At 46.1% G+C, this 18380-nt stretch overlaps 1 protein-coding gene and 1 pseudogene across 1 annotated transcript in view; one reads left to right on the forward strand and one right to left on the reverse strand.

Annotated features, from left to right (window-relative positions):
* Abca4 (ATP binding cassette subfamily A member 4) overlaps positions 1 to 18380 on the forward strand; it is a 128214-nt gene that overhangs the window by 86415 nt on the left and 23419 nt on the right. The window contains exons 25-36 of the mRNA XM_021195907.1: positions 2036 to 2241; positions 2581 to 2629; positions 4374 to 4636; positions 6195 to 6319; positions 6780 to 6878; positions 7602 to 7788; positions 9127 to 9221; positions 10833 to 10865; positions 11400 to 11505; positions 11630 to 11704; positions 11930 to 12099; positions 13085 to 13262. Coding sequence (XP_021051566.1) covers positions 2036 to 2241; positions 2581 to 2629; positions 4374 to 4636; positions 6195 to 6319; positions 6780 to 6878; positions 7602 to 7788; positions 9127 to 9221; positions 10833 to 10865; positions 11400 to 11505; positions 11630 to 11704; positions 11930 to 12099; positions 13085 to 13262 — 1586 coding nt within the window. The remainder of the gene's footprint in view (positions 1 to 2035; positions 2242 to 2580; positions 2630 to 4373; positions 4637 to 6194; positions 6320 to 6779; positions 6879 to 7601; positions 7789 to 9126; positions 9222 to 10832; positions 10866 to 11399; positions 11506 to 11629; positions 11705 to 11929; positions 12100 to 13084; positions 13263 to 18380) is intronic.
* LOC115063820 lies at positions 15842 to 16649 on the reverse strand (annotated as a pseudogene).

The following is an 18380-nucleotide window of genomic DNA, read 5'->3' on the forward strand; positions in this document are numbered from 1 at the left end:
TCTCCTGTGTTGCTGAAAATTTCTCCTTGGAATCTTGGTCAAGACATTGATGTTCTAAATGTTCAGTTACTACAAAAAATTACTATCAAAATCAAGTTGGAATGTGACTTTGACTAGCATGATTTTTTTTTTTTGGTTTTCCGAGACAGGGTTTCTCTGTATAGCCCTGGCTGTCCTGGAACTCACTTGGTAGACCAGGCTGGCCTCGAACTCAGAAATCCGCCTGCCTCTGCCTCCCAAGTGCTGGGATTAAAGGCCTGCGCCACTAGGCCCAGCTTGATTTTTTTTTTTTTTAATAGAAAGGCATGCTGCCACGGTGAGAAGTATATAGAGAGCTCTGCCCCCAACTGGGGAGGATTCCTTCATCTCCAGATACCTCCTTGGCTGGCTTTCACTCACCCCCACCCCCACCCCCACGTACCGATCACACAGTCCTGCGTGACTCACCCGCAGCCCTCCCTGCCAGATGGACGTTTCTGAGAGGCCGACACATAACTAAGGCACGGTTCCTGGGAATCCAGTGACTGGGTCCCACTTCCTTCCTAAGAGAACAATGTGTGTGACCCCTACAAGCTACTGGGGCAGAGCTATTTCCTCCAGTAAAGAACTCCCGGGTCCCAGTATGAGATCATCTAGGACTAAAGACAATCAGACAGTTTGCAGGTGTGACACACACACAAGCCTTCCATAGCTCAACAGGCTCTCAGTGGGGAGCTGTGAAGTGTTCCAACCAATGGAAAGAGAGGACACTCCCCTGGGTGATGCTGACTCTTACAGAAAACTGAGCTGAATAGCAACACTCACTGGGATTCGCCTAACACGCATCTGTAACGCCAGCACTCGGGAGGCTAGGCAAGAGGATTGTGAGTTCAAGGCCAGCCTCAGATAAATACTCCTGCTACCCACCCCACTCCGTGTGCCATCCTCAGCCTCTCCGGGGCTTCTCAGCCTCCTTCTGCAGTGGCTGGTTATCGAGCCTTGTTCTGTTTGAGAGGGCAGGTCCAGCCCAAGGGATAATGGATGGTGTGGATCTACAAGGAGTTAACGCGGGCTTGGTCATGGTTTAGGAAGGAGACTTGCCTCCTTCTAGGCCTGGGTCTTGGGCCAGACAGGAAAAAGAAAATGACTTAATGCCCAAGCTTTCAGGGAGCGAGAAGCAGCAGCAGTGACGAACTCTTCTCGTGGGCTGACGGTCAGGGATGCAGTGACAGCTAAGTGCCATTTTTGTGCCAGGCACCACTGCTAGATTAACCACCCTCCCCTGCCCCCATCCACACAAACCGTCTTGGAGTGGGCACAGTTGTTTTCCCCTTCCACAGATGAGGAACTGGGGGAGGACTCGTCCGGTGCCGTGTTCCTTCAGGCAATAGCACATCTGACTGAACAAGAGACTGGCCCTCCCTCAGGTTGCAGCACCTGGAGTATGATTGTGATAGAGTCAACAAAGCTAAAGATAGACTTGCCAAATATCAAGTCTAAAAGAAATGGCATGACACTGAGCGCCAACTGTGTGGTTCACGCCTCTAATCCCAGCTCTCAGGAGGGCCAGCCTGTACCAAACCGAGTTATGGGCTAAGATGGGATATAGGATAAAACTGTCTCAACAAACAGGTAAACAGAAACACACCACACACAGACACACACATAGACACACACACTCATACACACACACACACACACACACACACACACACACACCACACACATACACTCACATTCTCACATACCATACATATACATACACACACTCAAACACCACACACACACAAATACACACACACACACACACACACACAAATACACACACACACACACATAAGAGAGAGATAGAGAGACAGACATAGACACAGAGAAACAGAGGAAGAGACTTAGAGCAGGGGAGACAGAGGGCGAGAGGCAGGGGTGGTGGTAGCTATCTGCCCCTTTCTCTAACGGGTTGTAGAAGAGACTACGAGCCCTGGGAAATCTCGCACTCTTGCAGGCTGAATAGAATAGACTGAATGGAGTTGATATCGGTCTTTTCTTTTTGTCCTAGGAGATGTGAAGGAGCTGATGGATTTGGTATACCACCATGTTCCAGAGGCAAAGCTGGTGGAATGCATTGGTCAAGAACTTATCTTCCTCCTTCCAAACAAGAATTTCAAGCAGAGAGCATATGCCAGCCTTTTCCGAGAGCTGGAGGAGACTCTGGCTGACCTGGGGCTCAGCAGCTTTGGAATTTCTGACACTCCCCTGGAAGAGGTAAGGCAGAGATTACAGTTGGTCTCCGTCCAGCACCAGAAGAGGCAGCTCACGCAAAAGCCTACCACTAAAGCAAAACCTTACCGAAGTCAAAGCCATAATTCTCCATCCAGTGTAGCAACTCTCTCTGTCTTCAGCTGGCTTCCTCCTACCTCGGTCCGCACGCGTACATACTTTCTGCAGCTGTGGTCCTCATGTGCATTTATTGAAGCCTGTGTTCTCAGATACTTAGAATGTATTTCTTCCACGGTGAGACAGTGCCCAGCACAGTGGAACCAGGTTTACATTTTCCTAGAAGCAGGAGTGCCTGAACCAAATCCTCTCTTCATGTCTTCACAGATTTTCCTGAAGGTCACAGAGGATGCTGGATCGGGCTCTATGTTTATAGGTATGTATGGTGCCGGACCCAGAGGCTTGTCCCCTATTTCCCCAGACTTGATCTTAGGAAATAAGTACCGAAGTAGCCATTCACCCTTCTCAGCGCCAGAGGCCCAAGTAATGCATTCTGTGTTCTCGGAGCCTGTGGGTAAGAGTCCGAATTCGGCTAGGTAGGAACAATCTGGATGGATCAAGATTCTTAGCCATGACAGACTGGTAGATCCCCCCCCCAACCCCCCCCAAATTCACCTCCTACTCTCCTGATCTCCCTTTCGCTGTCATGTCACCACCGTTGCCCTCCTCTCTACCAGGCTTCTGATCCAGGCTTGTCTCCATGAGTGATGGCCAGCAGAGTCCTTAGAGAGAATGCTGACAGTTAATATAAGCCAGATGCCAACTCCAGCCTCCCAACCCCCTTGAAATCAAGATTAAAAAACACTCTTAAGCTCTCAGTTAGTAACTGTTGGACTTTGAAATGGCGAGGACCAAAATTCCTGTGAATTCTGGCCACTTCTCTGTGTGGCAGCCTGGGCCCTTTGCTTGATTCCTTGTGGCCACACAAAGCATGATGGGTGTTACAGACTTACTGCTGAGGGAATGGTCACCCTGTCGCCATAACACAAATCACTTCTGACAGAACAAGAGGCATGCACTCACTCTGCTTTAAAAAGGCCCACTGGACCTCGCTCCTGCTCAGAGGCAAACAGTTCTCTGGGGTGTCTTGGTTTGCTAGTGCCCTCCTCCTATCCGGTGTGGCACGTTGTAATGTTTTCCTATGCAATGTTTCTTCCCTATGGAATTTCTGCAACTGTTGCCACCTCCTAAGAAAATATGGGTCTAAGTGACCAAGCATGTATCTGCCATGCCTAAAATTACCAACGTCCATAGATACTGGCTCATACGTGTTCCAGCTTAGGTCATGTGGTAGGCCTGCTGAGGTGGTCATCCTGGCAGAGGGGGCAGGGGGGAGTCTTCTGCAGAGGGTAGGAATGGCTTACCATGGAGGTCAAAAAACTCTTTCAAGTTCTATGCAGATGGAAGTTGAATTTGCTCAACCCATCTGAAGCCCAAGATTCACATTAATCAAGACAAGAATGAAAACACATTAAAGTATACTACAAGCTGCATAGGTTTAAAAAGTAGGGGCCTTTTACCCGCATAGCATGCTCCTTTTTAATAAGTAGCCTGTGAAAACGATAAGTCAAACCTTGAAGACTGGTCAGGGTGGGGATAGAGGTGGGTAATTCAGAGACAGTGGAAAATCAATGTTCAGAGTTTAGCCGTGGAGTACAGTAGACCATGCATCAAACCTGAGCATCATAATTTGATATCTAAAAGACTTTTGGGAAGGTACTTAGCCTCTTCATGCCTCAGTTTCCCCACATGTAAAATAATAATAATAATCTACCTTTTATAATCACTGAGAGAATTAAATAAATGCTGCATGCCAAGTCTTTGCACAGCATGTGATCTATGATCAAGACTTAGGAAGACCCCCCCCCCATGGTAGCAATCACAAATCCTCTTAGCTCAGGCTTTAATGGATCTTTATACTTGACAAAGCACCTGAGGTCACTGCGTTACTTGATCGCATGAAAATCTCATGTGGCAGGTAGGACACAGGCCTGGTCCATCTGGAGAAAGCTGAGTGAGCTTGCTGAATGAAGGGTAACTGATGTTGGAAGGAAGAAAAATGCATGCAGCAACATCTCTTATGTTTGTCTTTTTCTAATTATCGATCCAATATCCCTTAGGTGGCACTCAGCAGAAAAGAGAACAAGCGGGTCTCCGCCACCCTTGTTCGGCTCCCACTGAGAAGCTCAGGCGGCATGCCCAGGCCCCACATACCTGTTCCCCAGGACAAGTGGATCCTCCCAAGGGCCAACCTTCCCCAGAGCCAGAGGACCCCGGTGTCCCATTTAACACAGGTGCTCGGCTGATTCTTCAACATGTGCAGGCACTGCTAGTCAAGCGATTCCATCACGCCGTCCGCAGCCGCAAGGACTTTGTGGCTCAGGTACCCATGGTGACCAGCTTGGGCTTGACTCAGTTCTCGTGTGTGTGTGTGTGTGTGTGTGTGTTACTGATCCTGACTTTCCATCTTCTCAGGAATATTTTTTTTTTTTGGGGGGGGGGGTCAGACACTTCCCGGTACACTTTCTTGAGCCTCTATCAGCTATACTTCTTCCTTGGCAAACCTTTATTTTGATTCTGGGATTTGCAAGTCTTCTTTATAAGGATTGGGCCTCACTTAGAGTCAAAAATAGGATAGTATATTTTCCACTATGGTTTCTATTCTCATCATGAAAGGTAAAGTTATATGTTTCATTCATTTTTCTTATGACATAAGATCAAGGCCATTGTCCTCTTTTAAGACAGGGTCTCATGTACCCCAGGCTGGCCTCAAACTTGTTATGTAGCTAAGCATGACCTTTTTTCTTTTTTTTTTAAGTTTTGTTAAGATTTATTTATTCATATATTTTGTATATATGTATGCATCCTGACTGCATGTACACCCGCGTGCCAGGAGAGAGAATCAGTCAGTCCCATTACAGATGGTTGTGAGTCACCACCAGGTGGGAGCTGGGAATTGAACCTGGGTCCTCTGGAAAAGCAGCCAGTGCTCTTAATACCTGAGCCATCTTTCCTGTCCTAAGAATGACCTTGAACTTCTGATCCTCCTGCCCCCACTTCCTGAGTGTTGGGATTAAAGGCATGTGCCATCAAGTTCAACTTTATGCGGTGCTATAGATTGGATTCAGGACTTCATGCATGCTGAGCAAACACTGTACACCAGTTCAGCTGTGTGCCTAGTCCTCTCTAGATGGTTTCCACTCATGTCTTAGTCAGGGCTTCTATTCCTGCACAAACATCATGACCAAGAAGCAAGTTGGGGAGGAAAGGGTTTATTCGGCTTACACTTCCATGTTGCTGTTCATCACCAAGGGAAGTCAGGACTGGAACTCAAGCAGGTCAGGAAGCAGGAGCTGATGCAGAGGCCATGGAGGGATGTTCCTTACTGGCTTGCTCAGTCTGCTTTCTTATAGAGCCCAAGACTATCAGCCCAGAGATGGCACCACCCATAAGGGGACCTCCCTCCTCGATCACTAATTGAGAAAATGCCTTACAGCTGGATCTCATGGAGGCATTTCCTCACCTGAAGCTCCTTTCTCTGTGATAACTCCAGCCTGTGTCAAGTTGACACACAAACCCAGCCAGTACAACTCATAAAAGGAACTTTGGGTCAAAGAGAAGCAGGTAATGCGAGTCATTCTTTAGACTTGCCTTTAGGCGCTGGCTGAGCATGGCATATGTTCAGATTTATCTCTGGGTACAGGAATGAATATACTTTTTCCTTCTACATATACTGCATTTTACATTTGCCCGTGCTATTCCCCAAGAAGCCTGTCCTTTACTACTGGTGTCTGAATACGAAGTGGAGGAGAAATACTGAAAAAGGATGTTTGTGCCGCATGTGTGCATGGGTATGTGTGCATGTATGTGCATTGGATGTCTTCCCGAGGGTGTGTATCTCTAGCTCTTCAGCCTGTGACTCCATGGCTATTCTCCTACAGATTGTTCTTCCTGCCACTTTTGTGTTCTTGGCTCTGATGCTTTCAGTCATTGTGCCTCCGTTTGGTGATTTTCCAGCTTTGACCCTTCACCCCTGGATGTATGGGCATCAATATACCTTCTTCAGGTGCGTAGATTCATCCCAGGAATCACTATTATCCTTTAGCATGTGATATTCCTGGACGGTATGGCTGCTAGAAGGGCCCTGGTCTCCCTACTTCCCTGGAATCTTCTCCAAGGTCGAAAAAGTCTTGGTGGTGTTCTTAAAAGGGAAGCTAATGTAGCAGCCACTGCTTAGCAATATGGTACCCAGTGGAAGGCAGGCAAGGAAAGAGGGTGGGAAGCCTGGAAAAGGGGGTTGAAGCTCCATCTTTTTGAGGCATAGATGATCGGCCATCAGACGTCTAGGTGTGTGTGGTAGGCTATCCCACTTCCAGGAGCCCCCAAACCATTCTAAGTCAGTGTTCAGTGCCTCACAAGCATGCCTGGCATGGAATACACATTCAGCAAACGCTTACATACATGTTAGTGTGCTTTGTGCGTTCTGTCCCAGTCTGACTACAAGGTGAGCCTCTCTCCCTTTCTAGCATGGACGAACCCAACAATGAACAGCTTGAAGTACTGGCAGATGTCCTTCTGAACAGGCCAGGTTTTGGCAACCGTTGTCTAAAGGAAGAGTGGCTTCCGTAAGTCCCAAGCTAACACCAACAGCTCCCCTGGGAGCAAGTGTTGGGAAAGGCCCCTCAATCCTGCCCTGTGGTATATGGGTCATGTCTGTGTGACTGATCCGCCTTTACCTAGTTTCGCCTCTCGTGCGAGGAAGCCTCCATCCTTGACAGCTCTGTGTCTTAATGTAGACATATTCTATTGTTTGGCATTATTTGCCCAAACTCATTTGGAAGAAAAAACTCTAAACTGGGATGGAAGAAGATGAAGGATGTGATATTATATAATTGGACCTTGAATGCCAGGAATTACGTCTATGGTCAGCTCTCAATCATTGTTGTAACTCTGGAAAAGAGTTTGGGAAGATGGTTGAATTCCACCAGGAATTCAGAGCTTGGTATATTGTAGCACCTTCTCTCATCCAACCTTTATCAAAGCTACTGCAAAAGAACAGCATGGACACACTTCAGAGTCTCCTGTTATTTTTTTCCATCTCTCAACAGCAAGAGCTACTAGTCAGGAAAAAAAAAAATGTCCACAAATTAGTCCCTAGTCCGTGCTTTGTCAGCCTGGCTGCAGTTCTGATAGTCCTTAAATAGACTCTAATCCCAGGGTGGGAAATTCCTGACTGCAAGGAAGAGAAAGGCAGAGAAAGAGATAGCCACCAGCTATTCCCTTTTCCCAGCGGGGAGGAGGATTAAGCATCAGGATTGACTGTGGGATATTTTCTCATTTTCCACTAGGGAGTACCCCTGCGCTAATGCAACTTCCTGGAAGACACCTTCTGTGTCTCCAAACATCACCCACCTGTTCCAGAAGCAGAAATGGACAGCAGCCCACCCCTCACCCTCCTGCAAGTGCAGCACCAGAGAGAAGCTCACCATGCTGCCCGAGTGCCCCGAGGGTGCTGGGGGGCTCCCACCCCCACAGGTACCTGCACCATCTTAACAACTGCAGACTATTTCCTGTGTTTCGATTGATTTCAAATTATTTCCCATGGTTGATCGTTCAGATTTAAATTCTTTTTTTCTCTCCATTTTAAATAATGCTGTGATGTGTGGTCAAGTGCTAAAATATTTACATATGGGTTAACAGCTTTAATTAAGCTTTGGTGGAGCTTGGTGGAGGACTGTCTTGATAAGGCCCTTCCTTGTGATACTCATCACAAGAAAGGAAACAGGTGTGCTGGCCTGTGTACCAGATGCTATCTGTGGGGTTCTGGTGCAACTGGAGCGGGAGTTGTGCTTTCCGAAGGGAAGAGGGGAGGGATGGGGTGGAAAGGAGCAGGAAGGATGGGAAATAAGCTATGTGCCTATGGACTATGTATGTAAGACACATGAACACACACAGCCAGCAACTTATCTTTTGCAAGAGCGGCATTAATGGTACCTGAGTAGTGCTTTATTTAGAGCTATGTGCTCTAGACAAATCCCCATGGAGGCTTTAGGGAGTGCCTTCGAGGGCAGGAGAGCCTGACTTTTTCTCTGATTGGTTACTTGTACAGAGCCTGCCTTGGATGGTTTCCCAATGAGTGGATGATTTCCAGAGTCCATGTGTTGTAAGAGAAGGGTTCAGACACTAACCCAAGGAACTCAACGCTGTGGGACATTGCCACCTGGTGGCCAAAATCTAGCACTCTTGAGTTCCCCTCGAATCTCTTGATTACCTTCCACTCTTAGATTCTTTATGAGAGCAGGGTATCATATATTATTTGATAGCTGCATGCTGGGTACTGGGAGCGTGAAAGCCAACAAGTCAGAGAAGGCCTTCACAGAGACGATGTTATACAAGGGACAGAGTCGGGGCAGTGAGTCTCGACTAGCGATGTTTCAAGAGTGATGAGCACTGTGCAGGTGCACGGGATGACGGGAGGATGATTTTTATCTATAAAACTCAGCCTAACAGTGGGTGCAGAACAGAATGTGGAGGTTCAAGGGTGGAGTCGTGGAAGCAGTATGGAAGGTTCTAGAAAGGTCTAGGCAAGGTCTAGGTGGTGGCTGAGCTTGGGGTAACAGGATCAGCATGGAAGAGACAAATGTGTTGGAGAATTTGCATTTGAGATCTCTGGTGATGAATGGACTGAGAAAAAATGGGGGTGGGGATCAGTGTTGACCCCCACATCACTGATGCAGGAACTGGAAAGCTGTCAGGGCTGCCTTTAGTGTTTCCTCGCATCCGAGTCCACAGTAATTTTTGGATAAGAACAGCAGTTTCACAAACTCTAAGGTCTCATTCTCTAAATCTTGACCATGTCTCTTATTGTCCCAGAGGACACAGCGCAGCACTGAAGTCCTACAAGACCTCACGAACAGGAACATCTCCGACTACTTGGTAAAAACGTACCCTGCTCTCATAAGAAGCAGGTAGGTGACCCTGTCACACTTGAAATCTTAGCTGCCAGGTGACACCATCAACTGTGCCAGAAAGTCAGTTTGACTTTGACTACTGTTGACTGTGAGGTGGCAGCCGAGTGTGAGGGTCTCACAGCAGAAGAAATAACTGAGGTGTGAACCCACGAGAAGCTACTCAAGGCTAATTGCTTTCTTTCTTTCTGTTTAAAGATAAGTAGCCGAAGTTTCTCCCAGGCACTGTTGCAGATGTCACAAAAAATGTATTCAATAAGGAAGCCTTATATCTTAAGGAGTTAAGAAAGCTAAAGTTTGTAGGGGGTGGGAGGAAGAGGTGGGGGGTTGAGGAGTAAACGTGGAGGGAGAGAAAGCTCGAGAGGTGGCTCAGCATTATGAGCAGTGACTGCTCTTCCAGAGAACCAGGGTTCAATTCTCAGCCCCTACATGGTAGCTCACAACTGCTTGTAACTCCAGTTCCAGAGGATCTGGCCTCAGTCACTCAGAATTACAAGCAGGCAAAACACCAGTGCACATTTAAAAAAAAAAAAACTTAAAAAAAAAAAGTGGAGGAAGAAAGAAAGAGAAGCCAAGGGAGATTGGAAGGGGAAAGACAAGGGCCCATGTCTGGGTCCCTGCCAGGTCAGGCACTAGCTGGGGACAGCGATTGTCACCCTCATTATCACCTGTCACCACCACCCTTGAACACATCCACAGACACTTTGCTATCTAGAACTCTCAGCTCTGCAGCTGCTCTTATCAAGCCCGGCCTAGGCTGGAAAGCCATCAAGCCACCCTGGCACGAACAAACGGCAGGCAGGTTAGTAAAAGCATCTACCAGAAAGACCCTTAAGAAAGTGAGATGTAGTCTCCACGTGGTCTGTGGCTCTCAAATGAAGCACACTGTCTAACGCTAATGGTACTTACAGTTGCTTCCTATACCAGAGCCTGGATAGGTGATAGATGGACTTAAAGGCTGGAGAATGTAGCAGATGGTACCAGCAGCTACCAGGAGGGCGGGGCCAAGCTGGCAGTGAGCAAAAAGAGCATCCAAAAACCAAAGCAGAGGGTGAGTTTATTCATTAACTCAATAAACAACAACAACTCCAAACCTGGCTCAGTAGCAAATTTGCATTATGGAAATTCTGATATTTTACTTAGCAGTGGCAGTCCAGGGCCAGCTTGAACTCCAGGGACTAGAGTTTTCTTACCACATTATCTTACCTCCAAAGGCCCAAAAGTCAGAACTCCTCCCAAGGCTACAGGTGGTTATTAGAATTTCTTGTGCATTATAAAAGAGGGAGAGCTTCAGGCTTTCCTACACATTAGCATGATTGTTGGCCATGTTTTCTAGGTCCAGAATGGGTTCACTGGTTCAGCACGAGGCCTTGTTTTCTAGGTCCAGCATGCAAGAGGCAACTGAGAGAGCCAGGGCTGGAACGTAACAGTCCTCTGTCTATGCAGGGATCGCCTGGGTCTTCAGGCATGATGGTTTACACACTACATTGTTCAGATATCAAGAAATGCAGAAGCATCCTTAGAACTGAGATACCCCAATGATTAGAAAGAAAATGTAGTGCTAATGCTATTCTGATGGTAGTTATTACATGATTTTATTTTGGTTTTCAGCTTAAAGAGCAAATTCTGGGTCAATGAACAGAGGTAAGAAACTATTTGGGGGCATTGAAATAATTTATAGGTGTGACTGATAGATCATTAAATCAGTTGACGCTGGGGATTGGAGATAACATGATTTCACAAACTATACAGCAATCTCATTTTTTTTTTTTTAAGTTAAACATGTTAGGGCAACACTGACTAAGGCTGGGGAATCAGCAGTTTTGGGGGACATGCGGAGCTCAGTTCAGTAGGTGGCACTCTTTCCTCAGAGTCAGTTTTACAGTGATGACCTGAAAAGATTTCAAAATGCTGTCTTATGGGAGGTCCTGCTTTTCCCATGAGACAGACACCAGAAATGTATGGGCCTGGAACTCACCATATAGACCAGGCTGACCTTGAACTCACAGAGATATGCCTGTCTCCCAAGTGCTGGGATTAAAAACTTGCACCACCATGCCTATGTTATTTGCTGGCGAGGCAAAGCCCCCCACATCCACTTCCTCTTCGGAGGCTGAGATGGCACTTACTGGGCATGAGCATCATGGCGTTGACAGGGGATCTCTTACTGCCTTGTAGGTATGGGGGAATTTCCATTGGAGGAAAGCTCCCCGCTATCCCCATCAGCGGGGAAGCACTTGTTGGCTTTCTAAGTGACCTTGGCCAGATGATGAACGTGAGCGGGGTATGTAAAGCCTTTGGGAGTGAAGTTTTGACTTGTTTAAATATTAAGAGATGGAAATTATCTTAAGTACTACAGAAGGAGGAAAAAACAAACAAATCGTTTCTCGTTTGTTGTGCTGTTCAAGGGTCCTATCACCAGGGAGGCCTCCAAAGAAATGTTAGATTTCCTCAAACATCTTGAGACCACAGACAACATTAAGGTACCTGACCTGAAGCTAAAAATTCCTGTGAGCTCATTATTTGACTGTTTTGTACCCTGCGTAATCAAATTCCATTCCAGCTTCTGGAGTGTGGAATTCTTGCTTGCCAAAGTCTTTCTCCACCTCACACATGCTCATTTTCCTTTAAACAACCTGCTAGAGCCCCCTCTCAGATGCCTGCATTGTAGCCAGGCCCATTCCAGTTCACCCGTCTCTGCCCTCTAGGTATGGTTTAACAACAAGGGCTGGCATGCCCTGGTCAGCTTTCTGAATGTGGCTCACAACGCCATCTTACGGGCCAGCCTGCCCAAGGACAGGGACCCTGAGGAATATGGAATCACTGTCATCAGCCAGCCTCTGAACCTGACCAAGGAGCAGCTCTCGGACATCACAGTGTGAGCTGTTCTCGGCATCTTTCCCATCTTCTTCTCTCTCTGGAAACCAAAGGGAGGGTTCTTTCTCTTCTCAGTGTAGAGAGTTTCAGGGCTGGGTGGTCATGTTTAATCAGGATCATATGACGTACTGGTTTCAAATGCTTCCTGGACCAAATTGCTTGGCTGTTCTTTCCCTTTTTCATTTATTTGGAAAGTAAACTTACACTTTATGGCCATTCATTTTGGGCCCTTGATAACAAGGTCCTCCCGAATTACACTCGTAACCTCCCTGCCAGTACACAGAGAACACGCCAGGCCCTGGAGGGTTCACTGAGGCTCCTTGATGACCCTGGCGTAGTTCTAGATTCTGGTTAATTTCCCTCAGATCGCCAGACTTTTAGCTGTTTGCCTTCCTCAAGATGGAGCTCGTATGTCTCAGCTTCAGGCAGGAAGAGCATTGATCTTGGCTGGGTTAAACCATTTGCCCTACTCAAGGCCCACAGAGGAGAAGTTGGGAGAAGCATTTTGAAAGGGCAAACTTCTGAGAAGTGATTGGAACCTCCTAGGGTTCAGGCAGGATACAGTGTCTCCCTACTGCCAAGCCTTCTGTGTGGTTCCAGAGACCAATCTTATATAAACTCCCTTGAGTTTCATGTGATCGTTCCCCCGGACACGTGATTTCATAGCCTGTCTATGCCTGCAGGAAACTGAGAGTCTGAAGAAAAACTCAGAGCTAAGAAGAACTTAGAATTGCTGCAGATGCTCATTTATGTATACCATAATATACAAGTAGAAATGTAAGGAAAAGAAAGATTATCTAGGATATACTCATGAACCCCAAAAGCAACCCACAAAACTGTGCATTTAACCCTGATTAAGGCAATTCTGCAGGATGCTAAGCTTCAGGCTAGGGACGAGGGTTTAAGGACACAATGTGGTGTTGGATGAGTACTATCCAGAGCCTGCTCTGGGTTTCTGATGTTCCCTATCTCTGACCCTGCTGCAGACTGACTACTTCTGTGGATGCGGTGGTTGCCATATGTGTGATTTTCGCCATGTCCTTCGTTCCAGCCAGCTTTGTCCTTTACTTGATCCAGGAGAGGGTGACAAAAGCTAAACATTTGCAGTTTATCAGCGGTGTGAGCCCCACCACCTACTGGCTGACCAACTTCCTCTGGGACATTGTGAGTACCAGGCCTTCCGTAACCACCAAAGGCTGGGACAGGGCTGGGCAGGGATCGATTTCACATTGCCAGGACTGCTGGGGGCAATTGTCTTGTGGCTACTATCTCTTGACATCTTAAAAAGCCAAGTGGGAACCAATCCTTGAGAAGACCACTGAACACAGTAATAGCCACTGGTTAGATCTTTCTGCCAGTAGCATGGGTCTGAGCAACTCCTCCAACATTCCCTTCTTAGGTCCTGTCTTAACCTCCCCACCCCCACCCCCAAAGGGGAAGGAAGGTAGAACTCTCTTGTGATAGGGTTACTAGATGAATATAAGCTAACCACAAGCTCTGAGTCTCAGGATAAACAATGAACAACTCACTGTATAAATATTGAGTATATCCCACTACAACTATTATATGATAGTTATACTAAAAGTTATTGGTTGCTTATCAGAAATTCAAATTTAATTGGGTATTCCATATTTTAGTTTGCTGAATCTGGGAACACTGCCCAGAAACCTTATTTTACTTTGTCAGTGTAACCAGGTCTTCCTGGTTACTTTGTTGCAGTAAGAAAGTAGCAGAGCCTTTCTGGGGTGAGATGGCTCAGCAGGAAGAGATGCTTTGCAACCTGAGTGTTATGACCCGAGTTCAATCCATGGGACCCGTGTTAGGGCAGAGGCAGAGAAGTGCTCCAAAAAAGTATTCTCTGCCTCCACACAAGTGTGTGTGTTTGTGGTGTGTGTACCCATACATACATATCATGCACATATACTCACACAATGCTTGTTTTAAGTGACCAGATCTTTACTGTATTACATCAGGTACCATGTTAGGGGAAATTAAGAAAAAGAAATCATCAGATCAACAGTAGGCAACAATCAGGGTTGGTGGGGCCAGAGAGAGATTAAACTGTGGCATGCGTTATTACAGGTCACGGGGTCAAAAGGAACTGTTAAGAGTCTAGTTATCATGTGATAGGGTCATTAGGACACCAACCCATCTTTTCTTGTTGTCTTGAATAATAAGATCTTTGAATCTTTTTGTTTTGTCTTATTTTCTGTTAAGATTATATTTATTTTATTTATGTGAGCACACTGTAGTACACCAGAAAAGGGCATCAGATCCCATTACAGACTGGTGTGAGTCACCATGTGGTTGCTGGGAATTGAACTCGGGACCTCTGGAAGAGCAGTCAATGCTCTTAACTTCTGAGCCATCTCTTCTTCCCTTTGTCTTAAATTTTGAAACAAGGATCTCACTTATGCAGCCCTGGCTATAGCTTGGAACGCAATAGGTAGACCAGATCGCAAAGTCACAGAGATCCACCTGCCTCTGCCACCCAAGTTCTGGGGTGGGAGGCATGTATCACCATACCAGGGCCATGGGATCTTCGCTTAATCTCAACATACAAAAACTACATAATGATAAAACATGTCGGCTCGTGGAGACCAGCATCAGTGGCCCTTTCCCTGTGGGCTTTGCTAATAACACTGACTCTAAGGATTCCTGATGATGTGATTCCTCTGACCTCATTCAACTTATTATGTAGATGTCACTTAACAATTCAAAACCAGAAAACTTCACTAGTGGCTGAATTATTTCCCTTTTCTTCTGCCTGCATAAAAGACAGCCCCTGGAGGACTGGGGATCTCTTCGGACTATGATTTTAACAGGAAAGAAGTCAGGCTTGCCTACCTTTAAAAGCTAACTGTTAAAAGTGTTGACTGATTTCCTGTTTTTAAATGTATTTTATTTTTTATTTTGTGTGTGCTTAGGTATGTGAGTGTTTGCCTATGTGCATGCATGCACCACATGCATGCTTAGTGCATTCTTGATGCCCAAAAGAGAGCATTGGATCCTCTGAAACCTGAGTTTACAGTCAGTTGTTAACTGCTACATAGATACTGGGGACCCAACATGGATCCTTTGCAGGAACAGCAAGTGCTCTTTACTATTGAGCTATTTTCTCAGCTCTGTTTATACCATTTTACACTTGGGACTGGCCTATGTGCATCTCTATGGCTACACAGAGAGGTCTAGGAGCCTGTAGGAACCCATGACTATAAGCAATGCGTGGAAATCTTGGATAGAGGTGGTTCTGGCAGAGTAGTCAGCAGGCTATTTTTTTTTCAAGGATCAGAAGGTTTTGGCAGACTTTCTGCCACTCTGGAGATTTACAGCTGGCTGTGACAGGGTCATTGTGACACCTAAGCTCTGTGGTCTGGAGTGAAGGTGCTCATTACTCTCATTAGTCAAGGACAAAAAGACACCGCACTCCAAGGAGTCATTGTTGAACTAACAATGAACTGTTTGTATCATACATTCGGTACACCTGTGTCCCTGTAAATTCCTGGCTTCTATGTATCATCTGTTGAAACAGTGTAGCCCCACAGAAAAGGCAAGTACAGCTTGAAACCTTCTGAGTTACCTGAAAGTTTCTTTCTTTCTTTCTTTCTTTCTTTCTTTCTTTCTTTCTTTCTTTCTTTCTTTCTTTCTTTCTTTCTTTCTTTCTTCTTTCTTCCTTCCTCCCTCCCTACCCCTCCTTCCCCCTCTCTTTCTTTCAGAATAAAGCAATTTATTGACTCTTTGTTCTAATGCTTCTTGACAGCTGCCATCAGTCCTGTAATTCTGTTCAGACCTCTCCATCCCTGAAGTGTCACCTTGTCCTTAGTCCTTTTCCATGATTTTCAGCCCCTCTAGGACTTGGAAACCACATTCTTAGAGCCTCTGCTGAAGGGTTGGGGCCTGACGCCATGTCTATGACATCCTTTGGAGATCTTGGTCAAGGAGCCAGCTTCAGCATTGTCTCAGGTGTATGGCTGCTGCTCTTGGGAGGCAGCTGCTGTGGAGACCACTTCTCACCACAGAGGGTGAACTCTTAAGTTTGGTCAGCTTGACTGTGTCCTCCCAAGTGGGGACTTTCCGCTTCCCAGACTTTTTGAGGAAGGCTGCCAACTCCTGCTGCTTGACGTCTTTTACACAATTCCAGGCATTCTGCAGTCTTTAGGCTGCTAGCCAGGAGAAAAGGGTTGAAAGGGGTTTGCGCACGTGTGTGTGGACGTCTGTCTGTCTGTCTGTGTCCTCTCTGTTTCTCTTTCACACACACATAGACACACACACCTTGGGTGTGTACTTTTACAAACAAGAGCACGCCTCCATACCAATGCCTTGCACTAGCTCGTGCTGTCTCTTTTGTCTCCTTCAACCCAAGACAGTTCCTGCTCCTCCCCTTGGCACACATGACCTTGACCCACTGGAAAACTAAAGGGCAGTTATTTGGTAAGGTGTCCTCCAGTTAGGGGTTACCTGAAGTTCCTCACGACCAGACTGAGGCTGGGAGTCCCTAGCAGCAGTGTCAGATGCAGAAGTGGGGCTCTCATTGTCCCCTTCAGTTTGCATCTGATTTCCACTTGTCCTAGTTCTGAGGGTGTTCACTTTGTCCCTTATGAAGGCGTTTGCCCAGCTTCTCCACCAGAAGAATTATTCTTTACTTCTTTATTACTACTGAGAACTTTAAGCAGTACTTTGAAGATGTATAAATAACTGGTTTGTTAGCAAACTTACCCTTTGTTCATTATTTATCTATGCATATATGCAGTCATAGCTCTTGTTAATTAGTGGATTATAATATGACACAACTATTATTTAGTTTAATACAGAGACAATCAATGGTGTGGCCAGTAGGTACTCCTTTAAGCTACCCTTTATGCCCTATTGACTTGTGTCCACTGTCCTGAAGTACCTCACTGCCTCTGGTTGTGCAAGAGACCCCAGGCTCATGCTGTAACTCCCCTGGAGCCAGATATGTTCCCAAGGGATCCTTTCATTTCAGTAGGAAGTAGCTTTCATAAACTAAAGTCTGGGCACCAGACTTGTTCATTGCCACCAAGATAGCACTGATTGCAGGCCTTCTAAATAGACGAAACCACAGAAGACATTTGCGTACATACATAGATTACACCAGTGGTCTCTCTCTCTTCACTAACTGCAGTGCTCACCTCTAACTCAAGTCTACTACCAGAGTTCATGCTAGCTTTCTGACTTTCCGTGTTCATAATTCTCTTCTCTAAGTAAGAAATTGGCTCCAAGTAAGAAATTACCACCCTCAATTGTTTACTTAACTGAGTGATATATACACCTGTAGTAAGTGCTCCATACATGCCCTGGTCCCCTTTCTGTAGGAACACCCCTCTCCTATTCCTGTTTCAGCTGTGTCCCATGTGGACCAACTTCCTATACAGGTACTTCTTCACCCCGTAGTGTTATGGGCCAGAGTCTGGAATAGGTGTCCTCAAGTTCTTGGCTCCTTATTTAAGAATGAAATAGAAGCCTACACAGGAAATGGAGAGAGGGCCCAGTGGTTAGGAGTGCTTGCTGTTCTTGCAGGGGCCCTGGGTTCAGTTCTCTGTACCCACATGGTAGTTAACAACCATCTGTAACTCCAGTTCTAGAGGATCTGATGCCCTGTTCTTGTTTGTTAGCAAACTGCACGCACTTAGTGCAAAGGCGTGCATTCAGGCAAAAACACTCGTGCATGTAAAATAAAAATGAGCAAATCCTAAAAACGAATTGACTGCAAAGTAGCAAAGAAATTTTATTTTAAAGTATGCAGTAGAACAGATTAGAAATACACTGTCAAGATTGGCAGCAGGCCAAACGAGTGAGGTCATCAGGGCCCCGGTTATTTATTGGGGTTCAAGAGGACGAAGAGCTTGCTTGCTAACAGATGTAGTACATACGTTTCTGTTTTGATGAACTAGGACTGTGTAAATCTTTGCTTAATGTGCATGCCCCTCCTGATTTTAATCCTATGCTTATCCAGCTGTACATAAGCATAAGATGGTAAATGGGGAATCCCCCCTTGAAAGTTCATTTGAGGATACAGTTCTGCTCTATTGTATATGTACCCTAGCCAGTCTAGGGCACTCAATATAGGTCCAAAACCAAGACAGTGTCCCAGGAAGTACTAGAATTCAAATAGGGCATGCCAAAGGGCACGGTAAGAAGAGTAACATCTCCATTGTTTAACATGGGTGTGCATGCAACTTGATGTCAGAATCTTAAGTTGCTAACAAGTATTATTTGGATATGGTTGTGTGTATAACCCAAGCCAAGTGTAGTGCATGCTGC

Source organism: Mus pahari, chromosome 4 (assembly GCF_900095145.1).
Source record: "Mus pahari chromosome 4, PAHARI_EIJ_v1.1, whole genome shotgun sequence".
In the NCBI taxonomy this organism is placed as follows: Eukaryota; Metazoa; Chordata; class Mammalia; order Rodentia; family Muridae; genus Mus; species Mus pahari.